Source organism: Lissotriton vulgaris, chromosome 5, assembly GCF_964263255.1.
Source record: "Lissotriton vulgaris chromosome 5, aLisVul1.2, whole genome shotgun sequence".
Classification (NCBI taxonomy): Eukaryota; Metazoa; Chordata; class Amphibia; order Caudata; family Salamandridae; genus Lissotriton; species Lissotriton vulgaris.
Window position 1 is genome coordinate 2,032,240,078 of NC_141693.1, and position 26,045 is coordinate 2,032,266,122.

At 50.1% G+C, this 26,045-nt stretch overlaps 1 protein-coding gene across 1 annotated transcript in view; it reads right to left on the reverse strand.

The window, feature by feature from the left end:
• Positions 1 to 7,814: 7,814 nt before the first annotated feature.
• ST6GALNAC4 (ST6 N-acetylgalactosaminide alpha-2,6-sialyltransferase 4) overlaps positions 7,815 to 26,045 on the reverse strand; it is a 215,599-nt gene continuing 197,368 nt past the window's right edge. Inside the window, exon 6 of the mRNA XM_086924946.1 lies at positions 7,815 to 14,569. Within this exon, the coding sequence (XP_086781072.1) occupies positions 14,380 to 14,569 (190 nt within the window). The 3' untranslated portion in view covers positions 7,815 to 14,379. The remainder of the gene's footprint in view (positions 14,570 to 26,045) is intronic.

Genomic DNA, 26,045 nt, shown 5'->3' on the forward strand with positions numbered 1-26,045 from the left:
TTTCCCTGCACAGCTCTGGGGATGCAGCAAACCTCTCACGTGCATCCTTTCCCTGCACAGCTTTGGGGATGCAGCAAACCTCTCACATGCATCCTTTCCCTGCACGGCTCTGGGGATGCAGCAAACCTCTCACGTGCATCCTTTCCCTGCACGGCTCTGGGGATGCAGCAAACCTCTCACGTCCCTGCACAGCTCTGGGGATGCAGCAAACCTCTCACGTGCATCCTTTCCCTGCACAGCTCTGGGGATGCAGCAAACCTCTCACGTGCATCCTTTCCCTGCACAGCTTTGGGGATGCAGCAAACCTCTCACGTGCATCCTTTCCCTACACAGCTCTGGGGATGCAGCAAACCTCTCACGTGCATCCTTTATCCTGCGCAGCTCTGCGGCTGCACGTGTGCAAAGCGAGCCTCTCACGTGCATCCTTTCCCTGTACAGCTCTGGGGATGCAGCAAACCTCTCACGCGCATCCTTTCCCTGCACGGCTCTGGGGATGCAGCAAACCTCTCACGTGCATCCTTTCCCTGCACGGCTCTGGGGATGCAGCAAACCTCTCACGTGCATCCTTTCCCTGCACGGCTCTGGGGATGCAGCAAACCTCTCACGTGCATCCTTTCCCTGCACAGCTCTGGGGATGCAGCAAACCTCTCACATGCATCCTTTCCCTACACAGCTCTGGGGATGCAGCAAACCTCTCACGTGCATCCTTTCCCTGCACAGCTCTGGGGATGCAGCAAACCTCTCACGTCCCTGCACAGCTCTGGGGATGCAGCAAACCTCTCACGTCCCTGCACAGCTCTGGGGATGCAGCAAACCTCTCACGTCCCTGCACAGCTCTGGGGATGCAGCAAACCTCTCACGTCCCTGCACGGCTCTGGGGATGCAGCAAACCTCTCACGTCCCTGCACAGCTCTGGGGATGCAGCAAACCTCTCACGTGCATCCTTTATCCTGCGCAGCTCTGGGGATGCAGCAAACCTCTCACGTGCATTCTTTACCATCGCAGCTCTGGGGATGCAGCAAGCCTCTCACGTGCATCCTTTCCCTGCACAGCTCTGCGGCTGCCGTGTGTTCAAAGCAGCCTTTCAGGCACATACATGTCTGGTCCAGCGTGTTCACTGTTCAGAGGTTCAAATTCACCAAATAATTGCACTCAAGTCGTCAAGAGGACCTGAAAATAAATAACTAAAACACTCCGCGTCTGACACACCTCCAGACGTGCCCCGTGCTCTGTGACCACCGCCCTCCAGTCCCCGCCCCACCACTCCTGAGCCAATCCTTGCGCTGCTCCCTTGACGTCTATGTTACAGAGCAGCATGGGTGTAAGACTGTGCGATGCAGTCTAGTGTTTAGGGGGCGGAGTAAAGACAGGAAAGGGAACAGGAGGGGTCAGAGACACAAAGGAAGTTAGTAAGGATAAGGACAGGGTAAGGAGCAGATGTGCAGAATAAAGGCTCCGTAATAAAAGTGATAAGTGTCTGTCGTAATTCCACAGAGGATACTACAGCTGGCGACGAGAGTGGGATGGCACACTATGCCACTTCCCAAACCCATGGAGACGAGCGACCCTGTCCTGTGAACACGTGAAAGAAATCGCCGTCGCGACGCGTGTCTGGAAGAAACATCGCCGCCTAGATTACAACGGCCAGTGGTGAATGTCGGCAGCTCCGCAGTTAGTCTGCTGCGTGGAGCAGAATCGCAAAGTTGCCGCTGAGTTCATAGCGGCCAGTGAGGAACGACCGCAGCTCCGTGGCTGGCCGGTCGCGTGGAGCAGAACTGCAGCAGCGCCGTCGAGCGCTAAGATCGAATGCTCACCCTGGATGCGTGAGTGAAATCATTGTCGGGAGCCCACCCCGATCTTACCTTTCGCCGCGGAGAATGGTGATGTCTGGAGCATAGTCTGCAGAGAAGACTGGCTTGTCGGTGAGTGTTTGAAGACTGCCGTTAGTTGAGTTTCATTAGAGGGAGCCAAATCTCGTGAGAAGCGAGATTTCAAGTGCGGCGGCCATCTTGAGGTCAGGCTGTTCCCACCACTTCCCTGTTAAGGCCAAGGAGCGGCCATTTTGAAGTCAGGCAACCTCCAGTTTTGCTATCAAGCACAAGCAAGTGCAAGAGTTCATAATAAACAAGCACGAGTAAATGCAAAAGGGACATATGCACAAGCCAATGCAAGAGGCTGAACAAGTAAACAAGCACATGCAAAGGGAAGGGTGAAAGCACGAGCAAGCACAAGAGCCAACATAAGCAAGCACGAGTAAATGCAAGAAGTGCAATATATAAGCAAGCACAAGAGCTGAAACAAGTAACCAGGCATAAGCAAGGACAACAGTAAGCACAACAAGCATTGGTAAAGGCAAGAAACACAAATGAAACAAGCACGAGCAAGCACCAGTAACATAGACGACCTTGAGCACAATCAAGCACTGATACAAGCAACAAGAAGTGTGATGAATCGAAGTGACTTTAGCAACAAGCAAAAGCCAATTCCACGATAAACACAACAAGCACAAGCCAGTACAAATCTCGAATGCGACAAACACAAGCAAATGTAGAGCCAGAACGTAACAAGCACGAGCAAAGGCAGGTACAAAAGTAAACATTAGCACCATGTGAAAACAAATGATCCAGAAGCAGGAGTAAACAAATATCAAAGAAGCCTTCCCTCATCAACTAAGTGACTGGATAACCTGCACTAGTCTGAAACGAAACGCAAGAAGAAGATGTCAACGTTGCCACGTATCATTGCGGAAGCGCCACCGACCACCTGCAGTTAGCAAGCAACACCAAAGAAAGCGGGAATTCGCAGAGCCACGAATCACGCATGGTACAGCTGAATAGTGGCCATTTGAACTCAGGAAATCCAAGCTTAACTCACTGATGCATACTGAGACAGTCGCGCCAAGGGTGGACAACATACAGTAGTCACCCGGGAGCGGCGAATCTTACCAAAATCAAAGGAAACGACCAAACAAAGGCTCTCGGCCGAGGAGGGTCAGCAAAAGAAGACAGGAAGCAAAGTGAACAGTCCTGTGACATTGTCATACTAGCACATTCCACCATCATGTCAGTGAGAAAAGAAACACACAAATCTAACCCCTGCATTGGAGTACCACCCCCAGTGGCACAGACCAGCAACCAGAGTTTGGGTCCCAAATGGAACCGGTGGTTGAAATCACTGGATGCATTTCTTGACACAACCGGAGAGCAAAGAGATAGCAAATGTCTACTACTACTACTTTAACTGGTGGGTCACGAAGGCCGACGCCTAATCAGAACATTTTCAGCAAAGGACACAGAGACATATAGAAAACTCAAAGAGACGATACACGCCCATTTCACCACAAAGGAAGACGTAGATCATGAACGCATTGTCTTCAACGCAGCACGACGGGAACCAGGGGAATCATTACCAAACTTTATAATGAGGTTACAAAAGTTGGTACGGTACTGCCAATTCAATACATTCACAAATGAGGAAGCGATTCGTCTCCGGGCAATTGAGAGCTGTTCAAAACCAGACACACAGCGCAGGATACTTCGAAGGCAATTCTCGTTAAAGTAAATCATCATGAGGGCTGAAGCTGGAGAGCGAGGCAAAGCAAGAGAATTGTCAAGGGAATTGCATTTCAATGCAAGAAAGAAAGACCAGAGAACGGAGACATCACTTATGTCAGAGCATAAAACCCAGGAGGTAAACGAAACCAGAAAGAGGGAGGGCAAAGGCAAACTAGAGACAAGACAGCAGGAGAGACAAAGTGACATGAAATACTCTGGGTCAACAACGCGAAGACAAAAGACTGGGATGATCCAGGATTACGACAGCTCCACTGACATAACCTCAAGGAGTCACTCAACCTCAAGGAGTCACTCAACCTCAAGGAGTCATTCAACCTCAAGGAGTCACTCAACCTCAAGGAGTCACTCAACCTCAAGGAGTCATTCAACCTCAAGGAGTCACTCAACCTCAAGGAGTCATTCAACCTCAAGGAGTCATTCAACTTCAAGGAGTCACTCAACCTCAAGGAGTCATTCAACCTCAAGGAGTCACTCAACCTCAAGGAGTCATTCAACCTCAAGGAGTAACTCAACCTCAAGGAGTCACTCAACCTCAAGGAGTCACTCAACCTCAATGAGTCACTCAACCTCAAGGAGTCATTCAACCTCAAGGAGTCACTCAACCTCAAGGAGTCACTCAACCTCAAGGAGTCATTCAACCTCAAGGAGTAACTCAACCTCAAGGAGTCACTCAACCTCAATGAGTCACTCAACCTCAAGGAGTCACTCAACCTCAAGGAGTCATTCAACCTCAAGGAGTCATTCAACCTCAAGGAGTCATTCAACCTCAAGGAGTCACTCAACCTCAAGGAGTCACTCAACCTCAAGGAGTCACTCAACCTCAAGGAGTCACTCAACAAATGGTACAAACTATTCTGAAGAAGAGTCAAGTGGGACAGATCGCACGGATGGAACCGATGACAGCCTACTCAACAAATATGAAGGAAAGACAAGCTACAGAAGACCGGACCAGTCATGTCAACTCTGGAAGCCGGTACACAAACACACCCGAGCAACCCGCGGTTCACCAATCTTCATAGACGAGTCAGAAGAAATATGCAGCCGTGGAAAACACCACTCCCATGACACAGACACCAGGGCCTCCAACAAGCGAGAAGAAGAAACAAGCCGCATAAGACGGGGTGATTCACTCAGACACCAGAAAGGCATAGGTAAATACAATAAGGACACCTGTGACAACGAGGAGACTCAGAGGAGACAATTAACTTCATACGAGTGGGGCAGCGAAAGGCCTTGGGGTCGAACAAAAGAAATAAACGCTTGGCTGTCAGAAAACCTTTCCACTGAAGCAGCGCGGAAGACATGGCGCGAGACGTACCCCAAGAAATATCCCAAAGACAGCTCCAACTCTAAGAGCAGTTCGTCACGGACTACCAGTTCAAGAAAGGTATCAGTCAAAACACACTTGAAAGGAGGGTCCCAAAGGAAATCAGCAAGAGACTCCCCTGATTCAGAAGGCATGTCGGTACGATCACTCGGGTCAATAGACTCAAGTTCACGACAACGCCCATGGTATCAATCTCCTGAACGGACATTGGACGCAGAACATTCGATCACCCCATCAAGCAACTTGTCCCGTCAGTTGCCGTCATATCCAGACCTGCGTAGGGTACCGTCACCCCTGACTGGGTCTGCGAGGTTGACTCCAAGGGTTTTCAGAAGAAAAACAAACATATGGGATGCTACACATTGGTTTGGGAAAGGACTGTTCCATCACTCTGTCAGGAAGGTAGAACATGGTGACACAGATAGATCTTCATCAAGAAGACAAAAGGGGATGAGAGCGGAGATTGCACATACCCGAGTGGTCAAAGAGTTCAACAATCCTGAGCGCGAGTGGGAGCTGTTAAGACAAATAGAGCCAGCAAATGAGTCTCAGAATCGAACTAGGACCCTCAGTTCGGATAATGCCTTACTGTGTTACTACCTTACGATGGAGTGCAAACGTGAGGACATTATTGCTCTTGACCGGAAAGACAACAGAAGCGAAACTACAAGCGGATGCTCAGAAATCAGTTCAGATAGTGCCTTACTGTCTGATGCGATGGAGTGCGAGCATGAGGACATTGTTGCTCCTGACCGAAAGGACCAAAGAAGCGAAACTACAAGTGGATGTTTAGGAAACAATCGCCACAAAGGAAGACAGACTGCTACCACCGAGCCGAGCCATTAGCAGCCACACTTCAAGAAGGAATCGTGATGACTGAGGAATCTGAGAATAAGAGGCTCACACGCAACGTCTCGCATTCTCAAAGGTCCACTCCCGCGGGCAAGGACGTTTGTGTTAAGACAACAGAAAGATCGGCCGAAGACGGGCCCACCACCGACTCTACACTATTGAAGCTTGAAGAACGAACTGAACCTGAGCTCATACCTAGAGACGTATCTTTGTGGCCTGAACAGACTGTCCGCCAACTGGTGCGACTGACTGAAGAATTACGAACACAGTGGAAATTAAGTTCATGTTGTCAAGAAAGGGGGAGATGCAAGACTGTGCGATGCAGTCTAGTGTTTGGGGGCGGAGTAAAGACAGGAAAGGGAACAGGAGGGGTCAGAGACACAAAGGAAGTTAGTTAGGATAAGGACAGGGTAAGGAGCAGATGTGCAGAATAAAGGCTCTGTAATAAAAGTGATAAGTGTCTGTCGTAATTCCACCGAGGACACTACAATGGGGATTGGCTGGGGCAGGCACTGCCAGCACCCACCAGGAGCCTTGGGGGTGTGGCAGCAATCTCCAGGGCTCCTGCATTGCGCAGGTAGCTCTGGTCAGAGCAAGGCACCCGCCCACCCTGACATGAGCGTTTCACCCGAGGAGGCCAGGTGGCTGACCTGTGTAACTGTCAATTATTCAAGGAGACCCAGGAGGTTGCCCTGTGCAACTGTCAATCATTCAAGGAGGCCCAGGCGGCTGCCCTGTGCAGCTGTCAATCATTCAAGGAGGCTCCACCCACGTCAGCCGCCCTCTGTCACTGACTTCCTTTGCCTTATAGAAAGGCAAACTTTGCCTAAGCCATACCGCGCACTGCAGCAAAAAAAAATGGAATCGCCCTGGGGCAACAAAACAAACATAGAGGCAACACCCCTGTGCCCTAATGAAGGCACCACCGCTGCCTCACACTCAGGGGGCCTCTGCCCTCATGCTCAGAGGCATGTGCCCTCACACTCAGGGGACCTATGCTCTCACGTTCATGGAACCTGAGCCTTCACTCTCAGGGCAACTCTGCTCTCACACTCAGGGGGCCTGTGCCCTCATGCACTGGGGACCTCTGCCCGCAGGCTCACAGGAGCAGTGCCCACAGGGTTAGGGGACCTCTGCCCTCACACTCAGGGGACCTCTGGCCTTATGCTTAGGGGACCTGGGGGCTCAAGGAAGCAGTGTCATCATGCTTAGGGGACCTCTGTACTCAGGTTCAGGGGACCTCTGCCCTCACTCTCAGGGCACCTCTGCCCTCACACTCAGGAGGCCTGTGCCCTCACGCTCAGGTGACCTCTGCCCTCATGCTCAGGGCACCTCTGCCCTCACACTCAGGGCACCTCTGCCCTCACGCTCAGGAGGCCTGTGCCCTCACGCTCAGGTGACCTCTGCCCTCATGCTCAGGGCACCTCTGCTCTCACACTCATCTCAGGGCACCTCTGCCCTCACGCTCAGGGGACCTCACACTAAGAAGGCCTGTGCCCTCACACTCAAGGCACCTATGCCCTCACGCTCAGGGGACCTCACACTAAGAAGGCCTGTGCCCTCACACTCAGGGCACCTCTGCCCTCACGCTCAGGGGACCTCACACTAAGAAGGCCTGTGCCCTCACACTCAGGGCACCTCTGCCCTCCCGCTCAGGAGGCCTGTGCCCTCACACTCAGGGCACCTCTGCCCTCACGCTCAGGGGACCTCACACCAAGAAGGCCTGTGCCCTCACACTCAGGGCACCTCTGCCCTCACGCTCAGGGGACCTCACACTAAGAAGGCCTGTGCCCTCACACTCAGGGCACCTCTGCCCTCACGCTCAGGGGACCTCACACTAAGAAGGCCTGTGCCCTCACACTCAGGGCACCTCTGCCCTCCCGCTCAGGAGGCCTGTGCCCTCACACTCAGGGCACCTCTGCCCTCCCGCTCAGGAGGCCTGTGCCCTCATGCTCTGTGGACCTGTGCCCTCGCGCTCAGGGTACCACTGCCCTCACCATCTCTGGTGCACGCCAATGGCATGGCTAAGATGTTTAACAAAAGATACAAGAGGCAGCAGGTATTGTAAAACAGTTTATAAAGGTCACATATTGTGCTGGTGACGATCCAAAGACACTTTACTTCATAAATAATGATTTGTCATTACATTCTGAGCGCCCTGAAGCTTCCGTAACAGAGAAAAGCACTGGGCAGCAGTGAGGATGCCGTATAATGAGTAACTGGGAGGAACGGGTAAGCATGGAGAAGTGAGTACTTGGATTAGGAGGGCACAGGAGGGTATGATGTACTGAGTACAGGGAGAGCATGGGAGGGCACGATGCAATGAGTGCTGGAAGATATGGGGAGGGTGTGATGCCATGAGTGCTGGAAGAGATGGGCAGGGTACGATACACCGAGTGCTGGAAGAGATGGGGAGGGTACGATACACCGATTGCTGGAATAGATGGGGAGGGTACGATACACCGAGTGCTGGAAGAGATTGGGAGTGTATGATACACTGAGTGCTGGAAGAGATGGGAAGGGTACGATACAATGAGTGCTGGAAGAGATGGGGAGGGTACGATGCAATGAGTGCTGGAAGAGATCGGGAGGGTACGATACACTGAGTGCTGGAAGAGATGGGGAGGGTACGATACACTGAGTGCTGGAAGAGATGGGGAGGGTACGATACACCGAGTGCTGGAAGAGATGGGGAGGGTACGATACACCGAGTGCTGGAAGAGATGGGCAGGGTACGATACACTGAGTGCTGGAAGAGATGGGGAGGGTACGATACACCGAGTGCTGGAAGAGATGGGCTAGGTACGATACACCGAGTGCTGGAAGAGATGGGAAGGGTACGATACACTGAGTGCTGGAAGAGATGGGGAGGGTACGATGCAATGAGTGCTGGAAGAGATTGGGAGGGTACGATACACTGAGTGCTGGAAGAGATGGGGAGGGTACGATACACTGAGTGCTGGAAGAGATGGGGAGGGTACGATACACCGAGTGCTGGAAGAGATGGGGAGGGTACGATACACCGAGTGCTGGAAGAGATGGGCAGGGTACGATACACTGAGTGCTGGAAGAGATGGGGACGGTACGATACACCGAGTGCTGGAAGAGATGGGCTAGGTACGATACACTGAGTGCTGGAAGAGATGGGCTAGGTATGATACACTGAGTGCTGGAAGAGATGGGGAGGGTACGATACACTGAGTGCTGGAAGACATGGGGAGGGTACGATACACTGAGTGCTGGAAGAGATGGGAAGGGTACGATACACTGAGTGCTGGAAGAGATGGGGAGGGTACGATGCAATGAGTGCTGGAAGAGATGGGAAGGGTATGATACAATGAGTGCTGGAAGAGATGGGGAGGGTACGATACACCGAGTGCTGGAAGAGATTGGGAGGGTACGATACACCGAGTGCTGGAAGAGATGGGGAGGGTACGATGCAATGAGTGCTGGAAGAGATGGGGAGGGTACGATGCAATGAGTGCTGGAAGAGATGGGGAGGGTACGATACACTGAGTGCTGGAAGAGATGGGCTAGGCACGATACACTGAGTGCTGGAAGAGATGGGGGGGTATGATACAATGAGTGCTGGAAGAGATGGGGAGGGTACGATACACCGAGTGCTGGAAGAGACGGGGAGGGTACGATACACCGAGTGCTGGAAGAGATTGGGAGGGTACGATACACCGAGTGCTGGAAGAGATGGGGAGGGTACGATACACCGAGTGCTGGAAGAGATGGGGACGGTACGATACACCGAGTGCTGGAAGAGATGGGCTAGGTACGATACACTGAGTGCTGGAAGAGATGGGCTAGGTATGATACACTGAGTGCTGGAAGAGATGGGGAGGGTACGATACACCGAGTGCTGGAAGAGATGGGGAGGGTACGATACACCGAGTGCTGGAAGAGATTGGGAGGGTACGATACACCGAGTGTTGGAAGAGATGGGGAGTGTATGATACACCGAGTGCTGGAAGAGATGGGCTAGGTACGATATACTGGGTACTGAGGGAGCTGGGCAGGATCTGAGCAGCAGGAGCAGGGGGAGAATACATTAGAGAAATACTGGGAGGCGAAGGGGTGAGATGCATTGAATCGCAGTCTAGTGGTTCATAACAGGGTATTTCAGTGAATACCTTTCAGTTTAAGTCCCGAGTCTAGACGAACATATCTCACATTCTGACCGAATACAATGAAAGTGGTCAAGAGCTCAGGGGCTGATGGAGACACCGCAGAGGCTCCCGCCATGGCAATGGATAAAAGATACATAGATAAGTTGAGAACCAGGAAGACAAGTTGTAAGATCTTGACGATGGTGCACGCCAAATCGCTGGAGGACTCTGAGTAAAGGCAGTGCTGACAGAAGACCCCTAAACACCGCAGACCTCCAGCACTCGAAGAATTGAGGTCTCCGTTGAAGAGACAGTTTGAAGAGTCTTCAGTTTAGTGGTTATTTTTGACAATAAAGTTGCATTTGTGGTGGGGCAGGTGCAGGGCAAGTGCGCTGTATTCTTTGTTTCTAAGCTGCTCCCTTGATATCCGGCTCCAAACAGGACCACTCTTGTGGCCCTGGACCTGGTGGCGGACATCCCTGCAGGCGTTTACCTCCCCCAGAAGGTCCAAAGACACCGGTGGAAGTGATCTCCGAAGGGCACCACTGCATCAGGTCCGTCAGTCGTGACCTCAAGCTGGTGCACAAACGTGAGGAAGACTGTGAAGAATTGATGGTGGGCACTGTGCCTCGGTCTCCAGAGAGTACTCGGGAGGCCATGGTCTCTCTCCGTTCTTCGGAAACTTATAATGAAGCATTTGTTGAGGTAGAGACAAAATGTTCCTGATTCATCTATTACTCTTCAATTATTAGAATTGTTGATATTTCTTCTATCGACTTTAGTCAAAATCCTAACGTCTTGAAAAAGTGTGTGATTCTGGGTGCTAAATAATAACAGATGCACAAAAGTAGAGTTCAAACGGGAGAGAGCCACACATATAATATATCTCCAGAGAGAGAGAGAGCTGACCGCCAAAGCCCGCAGCAGCAAGGGAGAGTAAGGGGAAGGATCTCGACTCTGGGACCGCAGAGAGATGGGACCAACAGACTCTTGATCCCAGAGAGAAGAGACCGACAGACTTTGGGATCCCAGGTAGAAGGGACCAGTAGACTCTGGGATCCCACAGAGAAGAGACCGACAGACTCTGGGATCCCACAGAGAAGAGACCGACAGACTCTGGGATCCCACAGAGAAAAGACAGACAGACTCTGGGATCCCACAGAGAAGAGACAGACAGACTCTGGGATCCCACAGAGAAAAGACAGACAGACTCTGGGATCCCAGGGAGAAGGGACCAACAGACTCTGCAATCCCAGGGAGAAGGAACAAACAGACTCTGGGATCCCAGGGAGAAGAGACCGACAGACTCTGGGATCCCACAGATAAGAGACCGACAGACTCTGGGATCCCACAGAGAAGAGACAGACAGACTCTGGGATCCCACAGAGAAAAGACAGACAGACTCTGGGATCCCAGGGAGAAGGGACCAACAGACTCTGCAATCCCAGAAAGAAGGAACCAACAGACTCTGGGATCCCACAAAGAAGAGACCGACAGACTCTGGGATCCCACAGAGAAGAGACCAACAGACTCTGGGATCCCAGGGAGAAGGGACCGACAGACTCTGGGATCCCAGAGAGAAGGAACCGACAGACTCTGGGATCCCAGAGAGAAGAGACCAACAGACTCTGGGATCCCAGAGAGAAGGGACCGACAGACTCTGGGATCCCAGAGAGAAGGGACCGACAGACTCTGGGATCCCAGAGAGAAGGGACCGACAGACTCTGGGATCCCACGGAGAAGGGACCAACAGACTTTGGGATCCAAGGGTGAAGGGACCGACAGACTCTGCAATCCCAGAGAGAAGATACCGACAGACTCTGGGATCCCAGGGAGAAGGGACCAACAGACTCTGGGATCCCAGGGAGAAGGGACCACAGACTCTGGGATCCCAGGGAGAAGGGACCGACAGACTCTGGGATCTCAGAGAGAAGGGACCAACAGACTCTGGGATCCCAGGGAGAAGGGACCAACATCTTTAGGATCCAAGGGAGAAGGGACCAGTAGACTTTGGGATCCCACAGAGAAGAGACCGACAGACTCTGGGATCCCAGAGAGAAAGAACCGACAGACAGACTCTGGGATCCCAGGGAGAAGAGACCGACAGACTCTGGGATCCCACAGAGAAGAGACCGATAGACTCTGGGATCCCACAGAGAAGAGACCGACAGACTCTGGGATCCCACGGAGAAGAGACCGACAGACTCTGGGATCCCAGGGAGAAGGGACCAACAGACTCTGGGATCCCAGAGAGAAGAGACCGACAGACTCTGGGATCCCAGAGAGAAGAGACCGACAGACTCTGGGATCCCAGAGAGAAGAGACCGACAGACTCTGGGATCCCACGGAGAAGAGACCGACAGACTCTGGGATCCCAGGGAGAAGGGACCGACAGACTCTGGGATCTCAGAGAGAAGGGACCAACAGACTCTGGGATCCCAGGGAGAAGGGACCAACATCTTTAGGATCCAAGGGAGAAGGGACCAGTAGACTCTGGGATCCCACAGAGAAGAGACCGACAGACTCTGGGATCCCAGAGAGAAAGAACCGACAGACAGACTCTGGGATCCCAGGGAGAAGAGACCGACAGACTCTGGGATCCCACAGAGAAGAGACCGACAGACTCTGGGATCCCACGGAGAAGAGACCGACAGACTCTGGGATCCCAGGGAGAAGGGACCGACAGACTCTGGGATCCCAGGATCCCAGAGTGAAAGGGTCACCAGATTCCACCTTGCAAAAGAGATCCCTTCTCCCAGATTGCAAGGTGGGATGAATCGTGACCTACAACCAAACATGCTGCCAGCAGAGATCCCCCAAATCTCAGAATCATGGGATGAAGAGTGCACCAGATTCCAGGATCCAGTAGTGATCGCTTGAACCAAATCAAAGAGGGGATTGAATACAGCTTGTGATCTACCGCAAAGCGCGCTGCCAGCAGAGATCCCTCAAGCCCCAGGATCCCAGAGAGATCCCTCAAGCCCCAGGATCCCAGAGAGATCCCTCAAGCCCCAGGATCCCAGAGAGATCCCTCAAGCCCCAGGATCCCAGAGTGAAGGGATCCCTCAAGCCCCAGGATTCCAGAGTGAAGGGATCGCCGGCCACTAGGATCCAATGAGAGGGAAGATTTCTAACTCACGGAAAAGACACTTCTGGCATCGAGGCACTGGGGTCTCCATTTCGAGCAGACCGCCTCTCTAAACCTTAGCTCAAGTACAGTAGCACCTGGGTTGTAGCGGTGTGACAGGAGAGGTCAGGGCAGGGTTCATCGGGGTGTGTGGTTGCTACTAGGACTTGGGGGTAGGAACAATTGTAGGGTCGTATTGGAAACTTATTGTTACTGTCACAGTGTGAAGAAGGGAAGCGTTTCAGATAAAGGGTTGGGACATATTTGAGAGGTGGTTTGGGAGGGGGCTAGTGAATGTAGGGTTATGGTAAAGTGTAGGGTTTTGGAGAGGGCACTTATGGCCAAGAAAAGAACCTCACGCAGCCAGTCCTGGTGGCCAGAAAGTGGCCAGCATCCCTCACGACGCTGGCCCAGTCTGACATCTAATGACTACGTGCCAATCTCGGCTGACGCCCAGTGCTCCCACTCACCGGCTCCTATCAGCCCTGTCCCTACATGATTGCACTGCCGAGTGTTATTCAAGGTTCAGCCAAGCGCTTAATAAAATTGATTCGGAAAATTGACCTGATTATATGACTGATCGACTAACATGCGATTTGTAAAAAAATACTGTTAAAAAGTGTCCTCCATGCAACCATTTCCATATATTTAAGCCACATATGTCCGTGGCCTTATTTTCTCCTGAGCTTTTGCCAGTGAAGATGTTTACAGCTGTGTGTGTCAAAGACATTATAGGCCACACTGTAACCTAAAATAAAACATATTAGTCAAACCCCACCCCATCAGAAATTGCTTAACAATCACTGACATGAAAGTAAAAATACTAAAAGTTGGAGAGCGGCCAGGATCTCAGGGCAACAACGGGTGAAAAGACAATCCCTTCTGGCACAAGCGGTCTCCTTCGATGAAGGTCCAAGGCTCATCGCCTGAAGGTGCCCAGACTGTGTGTCTGCACAGAGAGAGAGAGAGAGAGAGAGAGAGAGAGAGAGAGAGAGAGAGAGAGAGAGAGAGAGAGAGAGAGAGGGGGGGGAGAGAGAGAGAGAGAGGGGGGGGGGAAAGGGAGGGCGAGAGAGAGGGAGAGAGGGAAAGGGACGGGGAGAGAGAGAGAGAGGGAGAGGGGGGGAAAGGGACGGGAGACAGAGAAAGGGAGAGAAAGAGAGAGAGTGTCCCTGATTCCATAAAGGTGTCCCGTCCACACCATGACTCTGTGCAGAGAGCGAGAGAGAGAGAGAGTCCTTGATTCCACGAGGTGTCCAGACTGTGGCTCTGTGCAGAGAGGGAGGGGTGTCCTTAAGTCCATGTCATCACCCACAAAAGTTCACCCATTGCACCAAGACTGAGGCACTTTGCAGTAGGAGCCGCCGGGGCTGGCTCAAGCTCCTTCTAGTCATTCTTCCAGGACGGATGAGTAAAAACAATGTTCCTCTTCTTGGCCCACTTGGAGAACACAGCCTTCTCGGTGATGAAGCGATGGGCCCCGCGGGGGGCTCTCTCGTGCACCAGGTACATGCTGCACTCCGTCATCTTCCCCTTCTCAAAGTAGTGATAAGGCACTGGCTGCTGGCTCTTGTCCCTGAGGGAAACAGGAAGACGACAACCAAGAGCAAGATGTGAGCAAACTCTGCCACAAGTACAAGGGAGCGGAGAGGAGAAAGACAAGAAAGAGCGACCGCGCTGCAGAAAAGGAAAAGAAAGCGATAAAAAATGGGAGACTCAACATTTGAAAGAAAGAAAGAAAGAAAGAAAGAAAGAAAGAAAGAAAGAAAGAAAGAAAGAGAAAGAAAGAAAGAAAGAAAGAAAGAAAGAAAGAAAGAAAGAAAGAGAGGAAAGAAAGAAGGAAAGAGAGGAAAGAAAGAAGGAAAGAGAGGAAAGAAAGAAGGAAAGAAAGAGAGGAAAGAAAGAAGGAAAGAAAGAAAGAAAGGCTGTAAAAAAAAGAAAGAAAGAAAGAAAAAAGGAAGAAGGAAAGAAAAAAGAAAGAAAGAAAGAAAAAGGAAGAAAATAGAAAGAACAAAGACAGAAAGAAAGGAAGGAAGGAAGAAGGGAGGAAGAAAGAAAGAAAGAAAGAAAGAATAAAGACATAAAGAAAAAAGAAAGAAAGAAAGAAAGAAAAAAGAAAGAAAGAAAGAAAGAAAAAAGAAAGAAAGAAAGAAAGAAAGAAAAAAAGGAAGAAGGAAAGAAGGAAAGAAAAAAAGGCTGTAAGAAAAAAGAAAGAAAGAAAGAAAAAAGAAAGAAAGAAAGAAAAAGGAAGAAAATAGAAAGAACAAAGACAGAAAGAAAGGAAGGAAGGAAGAAGGGAGGAAGAAAGAAAGAAAGAAAGAAAGAATAAAGACATAAAGAAAAAAGAAAGAAAGAAAGAAAGAAAAAAGAAAGAAAGAAAGAAAGAAAAAAGAAAGAAAGAAAGAAAGAAAGAAAAAAAGGAAGAAGGAAAGAAGGAAAGAAAAAAAGGCTGTAAGAAAAAAGAAAGAAAGAAAGAAAAAAGAAAGAAAGAAAGAAAAAGGAAGAAAATAGAAAGAACAAAGACAGAAAGAAAGGAAGGAAGGAAGAAGGGAGGAAGAAAGAAAGAAAGAAAGAAAGAATAAAGACATAAAGAAAAAAGAAAGAAAGAAAGAAAGAAAAAAGAAAGAAAGAAAGAAAGAAAAAAGAAAGAAAGAAAGAAAGAAAGAAAAAAAGGAAGAAGGAAAGAAGGAAAGAAAAAAAGGCTGTAAGAAAAAAGAAAGAAAGAAAGAAAAAAGAAAGAAAGAAAGAAAAAGGAAGAAAATAGAAAGAACAAAGACAGAAAGAAAGGAAGGAAGGAAGAAGGGAGGAAGAAAGAAAGAAAGAAAGAAAGAATAAAGACATAAAGAAAAAAGAAAGAAAGAAAGAAAGAAAAAAGAAAGAAAGAAAAAAGAAAAAAGAAAGAAAGAAAGAAAGAAAGAAAAAAAGGAAGAAGGAAAGAAGGAAAGAAAAAAAGGCTGTAAGAAAAAAGAAAGAAAGAAAGAAAAAAGAAAGAAAGAAAGAAAGAAAGAAAAAAGAAAGAAAGAAAGAAAGAACGAAAGAAAGAAAGAAAAAAGAAAGAAAAGAGGAGGTATCTAGCCACAAAAATGAGAAAGCAAGAAAATACACAAATGCTGGGAAGGACTGAGGGGCATATTATCAAGAACGGCATTAAAATTATCACCGGTTTAGCGGCAGAAAACTGCTACTAAAGCGGCAATAATGGGCAGAACCTGGGCTTCTATGGGAATTCACAAGGGCCTATTATCAAGCCCATTATCGCCGCTTTAGATGCAGTTTCCTGCAGATAAAAGCGGCGATAATGTATCACCCTTTCTTGATAATATGGCCCAGCGTCCTTTATCCCTCTAGATGATCTCAAGACGGTGGAACCTGCCTTCGAGCAGCTATTGTGGAAAGCCCTCTGCAGCTCGCCTTAGCCCTGCCACAAAATGATCAGACCCCTTATCCCCAATGAGAACTGAACGGACTCACGTGGAGGAGAGCGGCTTGTTGCACTGGCCTGCTTGGGGCCCAGGTCTAGTCACACAGACCCCCCTAAAGAGATCATACCAAGAAGCTGGTAAACTCAGGGGGTTCACGCTCACTTCCAAGTGCAGATCCCTCCCCTCCCCCGGAAACGCCACCATTACCCCCTCGTAGGAGCCCCTGGTCCCAGTCTTTAGTGTATCACCTCCCAACCGGTCCCTTGTTATGTTTTTCTGTAAACGCCCCTCCGACCGCCTCCATGACCGCTGGCTTCTTGTCCCTCGTCAGGCGAGAGGACTCTCTATGGCGGCCAGTCACACATTATGTGTTGCTATAATGTTCTGGGTGTGAATGTCTTTGGTGTTTGTTTATGGGGTGGGCGCTCCATTAACACGGTACTGTTCCTGGCGGTAGGTCAGGTATGCCCCATTTTTCTCTGCTCGCAGCCGCACGCCCCGCACATTTGCTGGGCTGGGGCGGGGAGCGTTGTTGGTGGTCAGAGGTGGCCTGGACAAGTGGTGGGAGGTCCTGGCAGTCGGGTGACCAACTGGCATGGGTGCGCGTTCAGGACGGTGAGCGTACAAATTCAGGACAAAAATTCAGGACAGAAGGTAAAAACTCAGGACAAAACTTTGGAACAAAAGGTACGTTTTACAGACACATCAGAGGAAGCGCTGCAATAGTATATAAGTAAGTAAATAGACAAGCACTTAGGAACAAGTCAAAATAAGTTTATATTTGGTTGAGACAATTGTGCACTCCACGGTTTTTCAGAATGCGTGCAGCTTCGAGCAACTGTGCAGGTCTTTTCATGGTATTTCATATGAACACAATCTATTTATATGGTTACTGCACTGGGTTGTCCAGCCTGATATTTTGTTTACAACTCACGGTCCTGAGCAGGCGTGTTTGCTGAGAGAAGGTCTGCTCGGATAGACTTTGTTACTAGCATCTCATATCAGAGCGCCATTGTGAGATGTAACACGGCATACATAGCTGAACTAAAGGGAGGATTGCTGTGATGAACCCACTGTAGGGAACGCACTACGGGTGTTTAAGCAAGTGGAACTTAAAATATGGAATCTGACTTTTCTTATGGGGGCTTCGCAGAGAGTTGCACTGGCTGTCGGAAGTCACAAAGGGGCTTTTCCCTGCAGCTTCCTTAAGGAAGGCACTGTCGATACACTATTACATCGTTTATTTTTGATGCCTTGCCTATTGTTTTTTTTGTAATTTTTTTTTATTGCAGAGTTCAATGTAAGGATCACAACATATATGCATTACCTTGTTGCGGGACCTTCGGTCCATAGACTCCATCCGGTTATCATGTACACAGCCGTACAACCCACATCCCAAAGGCCGGGCAGCGTTTCTCGTATAAATAGCATCTTCCAAACCCCGTTGGTCTGTGCAGTCATCTCTAGAGGTCTACCGCTCTCTGCTTTTAATTTTTCACCCCCCCACCCCAACAACCCTGGGATGTTTACTGTGTCGTCTATTGGTACCGAGAATCACTTCACCCTTCACCCCCCCCTCCCCTCCCCCCTGGTGTCTGTACCCGTGCCTGGTGTCGGGAGATCCGGTTGCAATGGGAGTACCAGGAGTTTTAAGTCGACTGATGTGGTTGTGTGTCCTGTGTTGGTGATGGAGCAAGGATTCGCATGTAAAGCGACTTGCTCACATTCATGAACCTCGTCTAACCTTTAATAAGCATTAACCAATCCTGTCCGTCTTAAATTTTCACCTTTTCCAATACACGCGGGTGCCCGAGAGAAGCTCGCATCTATGTTTATTAATTGTAATGATGCTTGCACTACTGAATGGCCGCTTCGCAGAAATCCAGTCTGCGCATGCGTCGGTCATACCCACGTGATGTGACGCACTCGCAATTTGGAGGGATATTGTTGCTCATGCGCATTGTCGCTAAATATGGCCGCTTGTCTTTAACCATGCTCTCTGCTAGCTCATGCCGCTTTTGCATATCTGTCTTTTCCGCATTAACCCTCAATGCTATAGATATTACGCAGTAAGGGGTGCAGTGAAGCTTATTCATGGTAGACAGTGTATTCATTTTTTCTGTGTTTCTAATTTGTTTTCGCTTACTTTTCATGTACCGCGTATTTGGGGCCTGGGAGTGGGGAGCGACGCCATCTTTGAAACCTCCCACAACCCTGTCACGTGATGAGGGAAAAGCCGAACCGCGCAGAAGCAAAACCAAGCCAGCTGGCTCCTGAAGCTGAGATGCGCCTGAGAACCTCTTCCATGCACTGGGAAGAGAATTCGGCTGTACCTAAATTTGATACAAATGTATAAGTCTTATGTGTGTTCTATTGTTTTACACCTTTCTCATACCCTGGGAACTGGAATGTAAGGGGTGGGTACTGAAAAATGAATATTAATTATGAGAACATAGAATTTAGGGGGTGACTATGACCTAACCACCTCTCTCGACCAATCATAAGTTTGGACCTTGTCACTTGCAACATTTGTGGGTAGTCTAGGGGTCCCAAAACAGTATAACTAGTCTAGTTTAGCTTAGAGAAATTGTCCGACTTGTCCGAGTAGCTGACCTGTCACTGACCCTACGAACTCTATAGGTAATTGATACAGAGCGCTGCGGAGCACTCTGTCCGTATTTTCCACAAACTCCAAGGGGTGGAAATAGTCTTAAGTGCTGGCGAAGCACTTTGCTGGGCGATTCGAAAACCCAATCGGGGTTACTGGCGGATTCCGTGCAGCGGGGGAGTAACGCAGGCCTTGCATCCGAAGCTGCAGGTGTTGGTCGTGCCCTTTGATGAGCCCAGTCCTGACCCACAACCTGAGGGGTATCCTGTCCTGACTGTCCTGAGCTGTACCTGCTCGCCTACTGGCATTCCGAATCCTTGAGGGTCCTTGTCCCCATCTGTTCCCAAACTGACCCGTGGCCAGGGTTAGTCCTCATTCTGTCCTAGGTAAATATATATGTGGGTGTCTGTCTAACTATACTCTTACGTTTCCTTTTTCCTTAATAAAGCACTCTTGCCTGTGAATATTTTCCTATCACCTTTTCGAAGTAACTTTATGAAACGGTTTATGTAGTAATGTTCCATTTTTCCCCCTACCTATAGGATATTATTAAAACTGACTGCATATTTTAGCTTGTTCCAATATCCCTTCCCTTTAGTATGGTTGATGTGATTTTAGTAAGAATAGCATAAGGTTTAGGAATTAGTTTAAGAATAAGTACACATATTAGGTCTGTTCCACGCCCCTGCCTTAGTATAAATTCGTACTGAATAGCATGTTCCCAAATGCATACCCAGTAGTTTTTCTTAGTAATCTATGGTGCTTGCCTTAATCCATAGCTATATTTTTGTAATGATCTTTATCATTGATGTTCTAATTTGTATCTGCCGGTTACTTATGGCATATGTATTCTGAAAAAAACTAACTTCCTATATAAACCCTTTAAACTCCATCAGGTGTCTGTGGTCATTACATATCACTAAGTGCCAATAAATATACTGAATGTGTAAGGTATTTCTACTCTGATAGGAAACTTGTTGCCTGTCCACTGCTAGCTCCTGATCCATCAGGAGTAATGTGCCTGTGGTAAGTCAGGTACATGAATAGTAAGTGGTGAAAGAGTCACCCCCTGAATTACTCATAGTAGCGTGTGGAAAATCACCCGGTTTACGCAAAACACTGTCATTCGTATGCACGCCAGAGCCCAGTGCGTGGAAATTGGTAAAAAGGTGACCCGGGTGAACTGCGCGCTCTATCATTGGTGCCGGGCTCGGGTCTGCTCCCCCCAGGGTCTCTGGTACTACAGCCTCTTCCTCCTCTTCACTACCCACTGCACTATCTCTGAGAGCCTGAACCAGGACCTCCCACGCCATTGCTGCTTCCTGAGCTTTCTCATCTGATCTACGTCGGGCCAGTTGGTATCTAATTGTACTCTCCGCCGCAGCCCATTTCAGGAATTCATTCAGCCATCTTCTGTGTGTCGGCGCCACCTTTGATTTCCACCCCCTAGTCAGTTCTCTCTTTGCAATAAGTAAGCCCATGTCAATGAATTTGCTTGATAGTTTGTTTTTGCGTGTGTGCGGAAACCAGTGTAAGATTGCAACCGCGCCGTCATATTGCAGTTCCCTGTCTGCCACCTCATTCAGGGTGTCGCCCACTTCCCTCCAGTAGTCCTGCAAATGGGGACAGTCCCTAAGCATATGTAGGAGGTCTGCACTTAGTGGCGCAAATCTGGGGCATGCTGCGTCCTCCGCGCCGAAATACGTTGCTATTTTAAGTGGGGTGAGGTAGGCCCTATGGATAATGTATAGATGTATTAACTGGAAGCGGGCATTTCTGGTGCTTTTCCTGGCCCTCTGAACCAGTTGGGACCACGTTGTGTCTGGGATTTCTTTCTGTAGATCAGCCTCCCATTGAGTCTTGAGGCACGTAAGAGGTTGCATATTCTCCGTATGCATTCTGGAGTAAAGGCATGTGACCGCCTTGACTGTCCCCGCGGCCATCATCGTGTATTGGCACGCTGATGTTGTCTTGGGTTCCATCAGTCCCTCCCTCCAGTGAGCCTGTACAGCCCTCACCGCGGCTGCGTGTAATAAATAGTCTCCTCTGGGGAGGTCGTAGCGCTCCTGCAGGGTCTGGTAGGGTGTTAGAACTCCGTCGTCAAAGAGGTCCCCCACCATCTGCAGACCAGCGTCCTCCCAAAGTTGGAGTCTTGACCAGTCACCACCATGCGGTAGTGCTGTTAACATGCCTATCGGGATTTCGGGCGCATAGGGGTGTTCAGGACCGGCTCGCTTTTGCATTCGGTTCCAACATAATCTCATCGTCCGTTCTTCTTGGGACAGCCCTCCAAGTACTAACCTTTGTTGTAAGGTTATATATGCCAGTACGTGGCGGGGGGTGCCAATGTCCCTCTCCTGCTCAGGGCCCCGGTACACTCTCGCTACCTCCTGCGTGAAGAACTGTAGTTGTGCTGCCAAGTAATATAACTCGAAGTCAGGGACTGCCAGTCCCCCCTCGTTTTTGGAGTGGGTCAGAGTCGTCAGCGCTATTCTCCGCCTGCCTGTTCCCCACAGGAAGGACACTATCTGGGATTTTAGGCGTTTAAAGATCGCTCCCGGTATCCACATGGGAAGGGTCCTAAAGAAATATAACAAACGTGGTAGGGCTATCATTTTGAGCAATGACACTCGGCCTGTCATGGATAAAGGGAGGGTGGCCCAGAAGGACATGTTGCCTTGCAGCGCTCGGATACAGCGGCCTATATTGCCATCCAATAGGTCTGCGGGCTCATGATAGATATATACCCCGAGGTAGTGCAGGCAGTCAGCCTCCCAGCATAGTCTGGGGCAGACCAGGGAACACCGTTCCGTTTTTCGGATGGGGAAGAGGCAAGATTTCGCCCAATTTACCCTTAAACCCGAGACTTCCCTGAATCGCAGTAGGAGCTCTTCCGCCCCAGTCACTGCCTCCTCAGCGTTGTCTAGAAACAACAGGAGGTCGTCTGCGTATAGGGATATTTAGTGGCGGGCCCCTCCAACCTCCAAACCGCGGTAGTATTCACCACTTCTAGCCAGTGCCGCTAAGGGCTCCACCGCTAGAGCGAACAATAGGGGGGAAAGTGCACATCCCTGTCTAGTGCCCCTGTGTACCTCATACCGATCCGATATCAGAGCTCCCACTTTTACTCTAGCACCCGCTGATGCATAGAGTATCTTCGTCCATCGTATGTAACCCTCACCCAAGCCGAAACTTTGCATCACCTTATATAAGTAGCTCCACTCCAGGCTATCGAAGGCTTTCTCTATATCGCTAATACCATGGGGGCTCTCGCAGTCGGTGGAGGTTCCGCTATTAACCGGAGCAGTCTGCGGATGTTGTGCGATGTTTTCCTGGTAGGGATGAATCCCGACTGGTCTCTATGGATCAGGCCTTGCATGTGGGCTACCAGTCTAGTGGCTAGGATTGTGTTTAAGATTTTATAATTCGTCGTCAACATTGACAACGGTCGGTACGAAGCCGGGTCAGTGCTTTCCCGACGAGGTTTTAAGAGGGGGATCATGATCGCCTCGCGCATCGATTGGGGCAACGTGCCCTTCGCTTTGGCTTCGGTATACATTATTTGGAGTCTTGGGGCTAGTAGATCTATAAATTTCCCATAAAACTCGATGGGCAGTCCGTCCATTCCTGGCGTTTTATTGTGCGCCATTCCTTTTATTGCTCCCCTGATTTCTGTCAAGCTGATCGGGCCTCAAATGGCATCAGTTTGCTCCTGGTCTAGGTGAGGTAGCTGCACCTCGGCCAACAAGGCCTCTATCGCCTCGTGTCGGTTACCCAAGTCCCTCCTATATAGCCGTTCATAATATGCCCTAAAACAATTTAATATGTCCGGTTGAGTGTTATAAACTTCGCCATTCGATCCCTTTAGGGACAGGATCAGGGTATTGCCCCTGCAAGGGCTGGCCAGCCAGGCCAGGAGAGTCCCCGTTTTGTCCCCCTCAGCTAGTGTTTTAGTCAGGTACGTTTTGTAATCAAAGCTACGGAGGCGTTCCACCTCCACAGCTACCGCCTCCCGTGCTGTTCGTACCCTTTCCTGGAGTTCGGGGTGGTTAGGCCGTTCTTTTTCTGCCACTCTCAGTTTCCGCTCTGCTTTATCCAAATCGTCTATTAATGTCCTCCTCGCGCCCGCAAACTTCCCTATACAGTGTCCCCTCACCACTATCTTGAGCGCGTCCCATTCTGTAGCTCTGGAGGAAGCAGTGCCTTCATTCTCCGCAAAGTATTGGGAGATCCTGTCCTCTAGTGCTGCACGGAACGGTGGGTCATCCAACGTGTCAGGCCGAAGCCGCCACGTCGGGATCTGCGTAATTACGTTCATCCAATCTAGTGTTAGGAGCAAGGGATTGTGATCCGATATCGTGCGTGCTAGATATTCAGTCTGGGCTACCATCGACAGTACCGGTTGGGAGCACAGGAAAGCATCTAAGCAGACGTGGAGGTCATGTAAGCTGGAGTAGAAGGAATAGTCCCTCTCAGTTGGGTGTTGTAGTCGCCATATATCTGTCAGGCCCCACTGCCCTTGCCAGTCTGTTCTATGTTTCGCTAGACGGTGTATAGGGGATGTGTGCAGTAGTGGGTGCGACCTATCCAACGTGGTGTCCTCGATAGAGTTGAAGTCTCCTCCCATCAGTACCGGCCCTGTGAAATAGCTAGCCAATATCCCGGATAGTCTAGTGAAATATGCTGCCTGCTCTACGTTTGGTGCATAAGTGCTGCAGAGTGCTATATGGCGACCTCTGAGTAAGCCCTCGACCGCTACAAATCTCCCATCCGGATCTACCGAGTGCCTAGTGACCTGGAAGGGAGCTCCCGCTCGAACCCAAATCAGCACTCCCCTAGCGAACGCTGAGTATGAGGTGTAGAACAGGTGACCCCTCCACCTCCTTTGCAAAGCTATACCTTCCTTTTTGGTTAGATGGGTTTCTTGTAAAAAGGCTATATGAACCCCCCTGCGGACCAGGTAGGAGTGTATTTTGTATCTCTTTGCCATCAAATTCAGACCCCGCACATTCCAGGACACACATTTTAAAGATCCCCCATTATCCATTGTCCCGCAGCATTTGGATCCAGTTCATCTCCTTTTGTGACCAGACTACAGGTTTGACACCAACCCGCTCATCCCCAACAAAACTTCAAAACCCCTTCCCTGAGCCTTATTTCCCCTCAGCCCAGTTCTTCCCCCCTCCCCTCCTGCCACGCCCTGAGACACCCCAACCTCTCCGGGTCCCCCCCCCACCCCAGAACAGGACCTAACTGCGAAAGAGTTATCCCTGTGAGAAGGTGGCCTGATATGCAGTGCTCACTATTCTAGTGAACACTATGTATCAGTCCAGCAACCCTTATTGATGATTGGTTGTAAGTCAACCTTATAGACCAGCTATCCTAGTAGCGTGGATACGAGCAGTCTAAGGCTAAAGACTCGAGAGGGCGTGTTAAGCCAGCTGTTTACCACACATATACCCCTTGAATACCAAGTGAAAGGACACCACACAAGTGTTATGAAAATAAACAGTTATTTATTTAAAGATCACAACAGCCCTGTACTCTTTATGAGGACAGGGTACTAAGCCCAAACCAAAACTCTTACGAAAATACTTAAGTTAGCACAGTATATACAAATGCCCGAGGGGCACGGAAAACCATATACTCTGAAAGTGGAATGCGAAATTCCTAGCAGGTAAGTACAGTACTAATAGCTTTTGGAATCGCTAGGACTTGACTAGGGAATCGTTAGATTACTTCTAGGAGGCCTAGGGGACTCGGGTGCAGTGTGTGCACTCTCACGCGAGATGCGGGACAAAAGTCTATGGTAGCTAGGAATTAGAAAGTTAGTGTTCTCGGGCGAACCCGACCTGGTAGGGAGAAAACGAAAGTAGATTCTGACCCTTGGATAGTGAGGCTATGCTGGGGCACCGAAATGCCGAAGTTACCTAGCCCAGGGGCTGCAGCTGCATAGGTCTGAAAAGACGTCGGGAATCCTCGTAGACGGACCAGGAGCCGGAAGAAAAGATGCTGGCCGGTGACCAGTGAAGAAAGTTCAGTTGGATCCAAGCCTGGATCTCGAAGACAGATGACACCTGAAAGCAGAGGGGACCAAGTTCGAGACTACTAGCCAGTAGTCAGTGGGCACCAGGAGGGCACCGGATGGTAGCCACCTCGACAAGGTGAGTGGGTGACGCTTGACTCGAAGATCTCACGGACCAGGAGGCGTTGTCGGCGACCAGGATGGAGGATCGAGCTGTCCCACGAAGATGGAAGCTGTCGGCGTCGCTGGACCCAGGATTGGGCAACAAAGCCTTGGCAAATTCAAGCCCACGCGGTGGACCTAAAATGGCGTCTGGGGTGGACCAGGAGGGTCCGAGGTGCCTCTCTTGAACAAGGAAGCAAGGGCCAGCCTGGAGCAACCAGACCAGCAGTCGTGAAGTCGTTGGGCGTCGTTCAGAAGGCCACAAGCCAGCCGGCTAGTAGCCAAACAACGCGGTGCACAGCAAACAGCAGAAGGGCCCCACGCCGATCGTGGAGATGCAGGGAGGCTGATCTTGGATGCTGGAGCTGCGCAGGGTCGGGGCTTCTCGGACCCCAAAGCACTCACCAGTGGAGGACACGGTGGGCTTGCAGTAAAGATGTCGTGCAGTCTTGGCGATCGTCGGTCCCTTGAGGTCTCGTCGCACTCACGGTTCTCAGCTTGGCTGTAGAGGTGAGTAGAGGTCAGAGGTGCCAGGGAAGCCGGGTCTCGTCGAGCTGGGTCGTCGGATTCGTGATGAAGGACTTGCAGCAGACCGCAGTGTTCTTTAGGATGGTGCCCGCTTGATGCAGGGTGACTACTCCTTAGCCACAAGGGAGAATCTTGAAGAAGAAATCGTGAAGTCCTTTCGAAGAAAGTGGTATCTTGATTCCAAAGATGATCTAATTTGAACAGGGGGCCCGCTCCTATCTTTATACTAAAAAAGGGGGCTGACCCGGTGACTAGGTCCTGCCTATGGGTGGGACTAGGTGGGGGGTGGTTACACCCCTCTGCCATG